The sequence below is a fragment of the Protobothrops mucrosquamatus genome, unplaced genomic scaffold, assembly GCF_001527695.2.
Source record: "Protobothrops mucrosquamatus isolate PMUCROS unplaced genomic scaffold, P.Mucros_1.0 scaffold4393, whole genome shotgun sequence".
In the NCBI taxonomy this organism is placed as follows: domain Eukaryota; kingdom Metazoa; phylum Chordata; class Lepidosauria; order Squamata; family Viperidae; genus Protobothrops; species Protobothrops mucrosquamatus.
In genome coordinates this window covers 4904-9028 of record NW_015390306.1, presented here as the reverse complement: position 1 = coordinate 9028, position 4125 = coordinate 4904, and the positions used below count along the sequence as shown (strand labels likewise).

General features: G+C 43.9%; 1 protein-coding gene and 1 non-coding gene across 2 annotated transcripts in view; one reads left to right on the top strand and one right to left on the bottom strand.

Annotated features, from left to right (window-relative positions):
* Positions 1 to 3672: 3672 nt before the first annotated feature.
* TRNAM-CAU lies at positions 3673 to 3744 on the bottom strand. The gene has a single exon. It is a non-coding gene; the product is annotated as a tRNA-Met (tRNA).
* Positions 3745 to 4005: 261 nt separating this feature from the next.
* LOC107298953 (histone H2A type 2-C-like) overlaps positions 4006 to 4125 on the top strand; it is a 3805-nt gene continuing 3685 nt past the window's right edge. Inside the window, exon 1 of the mRNA XM_015828310.1 lies at positions 4006 to 4038. Coding sequence (XP_015683796.1) covers positions 4006 to 4038 — 33 coding nt within the window. The remainder of the gene's footprint in view (positions 4039 to 4125) is intronic.

Genomic DNA, 4125 nt, shown 5'->3' with positions numbered 1-4125 from the left:
GGAAGTTGGTTTCTAGGAAGGAAGGAAGGAAGGAAGGAAGGAAGGAAGGAAGGAAGGAAGGAAGGAAGGAAGGAAAAAGCACGAAGACACTGGAGAAAGAGGAACACAGAAGTTGGTTTCAAGGAAGGAAGGAAGGAAGGAAGGAAAAGCACAAAGACACTGAAGGAAGAGGAACATGGAAGTTGGTTTCTAGGAAGGAAGGAAGGAAGGAAGGAAGGAAGGAAGGAAGGAAGGAAGGAAGGAAGGAAGGAAGGAAGGAGAACACGGAAGATAGTTTCTAGGAAGGAGGGGGGAAGAGGATAAATCCAAGCACGGGAATTATGACCTGGTCTTTAAAGGGTTAGCTTCGCCCATTCATTTTGGAATTTAAGGCTGTGACAAGCCCACTGAGGTGTTGATCTTAGGAGGAAGATTGGGGCAAAATTTTGGCTGGAAAAATCTGGGCAACCACCAGAAGGCACAAAAGAGGTAAAAAGCTGTGACTCTTTGCTGCCACCTAGTGGTGCCATGATTTCTGCAGCTCAAATAGGCCATATAGTATAATTCTCCTCCTCCTCTTCCTCATCTCTTCTCTTACATATTTTAGATTTTTAAATCCTTTATTGTTTTTAGAATTCATTTAGTGACTGTCTGAAGTTACAACGAATAAAGCAGACCGAATAAAGCAACGTAGGACTGTTTTCCACACTTATGATTGTTGCAACCTCCCCCCGTGGTCTCGTGATCAATAGTCATACGCTTGGCAACTGACTCATATTTATGACGGTTGCAGTGTCCCAGAGTCACGTGATCCCCATTTGTAACCTTCCCAGCCAGCTCCCGACAAGCCAAGTCAATGGGAGAAGCCAGATTTGTTTAATGACCATATGATTCACTTAACAACTGCTGTGATTTGCTTAACAACCGTGGCAAAATGGGTTGTAAAATGAGGCGCCATTCACTTAACAACTGCCCCGGTTACAGTGGCAACAGAAAATTTGGCCTCAGCTGTAACCATAAGTCGAGAACATCCTTGTAATGGCTTCTGCTGCTGAATTTTAGACTGCGGACTCAGAAGTCAACCTAGTTCAGGTAAATCAACATGGTTTGCTGGGGAATTCTGGGAATTGAAGTCCACAAGTCTTATACAGTAAGTGCAAAGGTTGGATACCCTGAGTTGAATGATCTGCTAAAGCAGGGGTGTGAAACTCAATTTCACTGCGGGCCGCATCAGCATTGTGGTTGCCCTGGGGGGAGCAGGTGGGTGTGGCCTTCTGGGTGGGTGTGATGGAGTGGGTGTGGCCTACTGGGTGGACGTGGCCAGTTCTACATCATTCGCATCAAGGGTGCCTGTGGGGGGCCTGGGCAGGAGTAGGACAGATCTGAGGGTCTCTGGCAGAAGGGGGTGGGACCGGGGCTAGCGCCAAGGCACGATCCATTTCTTCATTCCTCACAAAGGGTGACACCTCCCCAGCATGCACCCAGGGGGCAGGGCCGTCACGGCAGGGGCTGGTTCCTCGCTGTTTCCAGACGGCCTTGTGGAGCTAAGACTGAATGCATTTCAGCATAGATGGCCACCACAAAATTGTACATTGGCTCCCAGCTGGCCTGGGCCAGGGTCAAGGCAGCCAGGGTTGTTCCCTCACTGTTTCCAGGATGGCTTTGCGGGCCACATGAAACCACTTTGCGGGCTGCATTTGGCCCCCGGGCCTTGTGTTTGACATGCTAAAGCATTTCGTTCCAGCCTGCTGGAAATTCTACTGACGGGAAACCTACCATTTAAGGAGGCATCCTATTTCATTGGCTTTTATCAAAAGAACTCTAACTTCTCACCTGAATCTATTTTGTGTTAGTTTCAACTCATTGTTTATCAGCCTGCGCCTGGAGTGAGAAAGCAGGCTCAGTTCCTACTCTTATAAGATAATCCATAGCTGAAGGCTGCTTGCTAACCAGATCTGTTGTCTATATGGAGATTCTCAATCATCCAGGTCATGGTTGTCCCAAAGAACTGAAGAAGCTTCTTGGATGAGAAGCAAATTTTTTTCAAGGAAAAAAAAAAATCAAGAAAGTCCAGTTGCCTTTCAAAAAGTAACTTTGGGACTGCCAGCCAACCATGCTGATTTAGCTGTTGGTCTTCTCTTCTGTAAATTAAACATAACCAGTTCTTTTCACTGCTCCTTGGAGGTCTTGAGTCCCCTCACCATCTTGATAGCCCTCCTCTGAACTATTCAGGTTTAGATTGAAGTGCCTACAATATTCTGGTAGTGCCTAAAGCAGTTTGACAACTACTGACTTCCTTTGATCAGGATTCTGCTAATAAATCTCCAAGTGGCCCTCGCCTTTTTAGCAGAAGCATCACAAAGCTGGTTTAAGTTCAGGTTGTGACCTACTGAATCACCCCAGAACTATACATTTCTCCGTTAAATTTAATCCAGTGCATTTATAATAATAATAATAACAACAAAACAAACAACAAATAATAACAATAATGATGATAATAATGATAACGATAATAATAATAAAGTTGGAAGGGACCTTGGAGGTCATCGAGTCCAACCCCCTGCTCAGGCAGGAAACCCTATACCATTTCAGTCTCCTCTTAAAAACTTCCAGTGTTGGGGCATTCACCGCTCCTGGAGGCAGGTTGTTCCACTGGTTAATTGTTTTAATTGTCGGGAAGTTTCTCCTTAGTTCCAGGTTGCTTGTCTCCTTGATTAGTTTCCATCCATTGCTTCTTCTCCTGCCTTCAGGTGCTTTGGAGAATAGCTTGACTCCCTCTTCTTTGTGGCAGCCCCTGAGATATTGGGACACTGCTATCATGTCCCCCCTCGTCCTTCTCTTCATTAAACTAGACATACCCAATTCCAGCAACCGTTCCTTAATTTTTATCCCATTGTTCAAGCCAACATGTAATTAATGTAATGTTTTTAAAAGGCATTAAAAGTTCCACTCATGGGTCACCCCCAATATCTTTACAGATTCTCCTGTTACAAACCAGTACCACTTTGAAAGGGTTTGAGATCCTGTACTAATTTTTAATCAGCTGAATGCCAAAAGATTGTTACATCGCCCATGTACTGCTGTAGTTTCTATGATCAAGTAAATGGCTTGTTTTAATCATTTTAATTTTAAAAATCCCAAAACTCAGGAAGGTGTAAAGGAGGACAGCTCCAAAACAAAGCCGTTAAGCATAACCCAGCCAGTTAAGAATGAAATTACTGCTAATGCATTAGCCATTTCAAAGCAGCAATAAAATGGGCTAAAATTTTAAGTTTTCTTTACATATTTTCAAGTTTTTTCCCCAGAGGAAATTTCTAATCAGCTACTAATAAGGAGCAAAGGAGGTTAGAGAGCACAATTGTTTTCATTTAAGTTTAATTTCCATTGATTCAGTGTGCAGAGAACAGGAAAAGCTGTCAAACTGCAGGTTCTAAGCTTATTCATATATTAGCTTGCAGTCACATATTTTGCATGCATGAAATTTATTTTCTAAAGAGCAGCAGCACGCTATACCCATCACCCAATCATCTTTTGATCAGAACCATCCTTCACGAATTTTTGTCATTCTCTCCCTTTCTCCTAAATAGAAAAAATTAAACTGCATTAAAGAGTATTGCATTGGATGGCGATTGTAGGTTAAATTAAGTATTATCTGTAGCACAGATAAGACACACACACAAAATGCAACTTTATTAGCAGAGGATGGTTTCGATCCATCGACCTCTGGGTTATGGGCCCAGCACGCTTCCGCTGCGCCACTCTGCTCTCTGAAAATATTTCTGCTTTTTTTCCCTAAAAATGAAGCCATTACACAAACACCACACACACACACAAAATGCAAAAACATTCCTTTGCAACTTTTTTTTTTTACAAAAGCAAAAACTTTAACACAAAGTGGAACAGCCCTCTCTTGAAAACGTGGGTGGCCCTTAAAAGGACCTTTTGTTATATTAGAAAGAAAAAGAAACTTAGCCGCCGAAGCCGTAGAGAGTGCGGCCCTGGCGCTTCAAGGCGTAGACCACGTCCATGGCGGTGACCGTCTTCCTCTTGGCGTGCTCGGTGTAGGTGACGGCATCGCGAATCACGTTCTCCAGGAAGACCTTCAGGACGCCGCGAGTCTCCTCGTAGATCAGGCCCGAAATACGC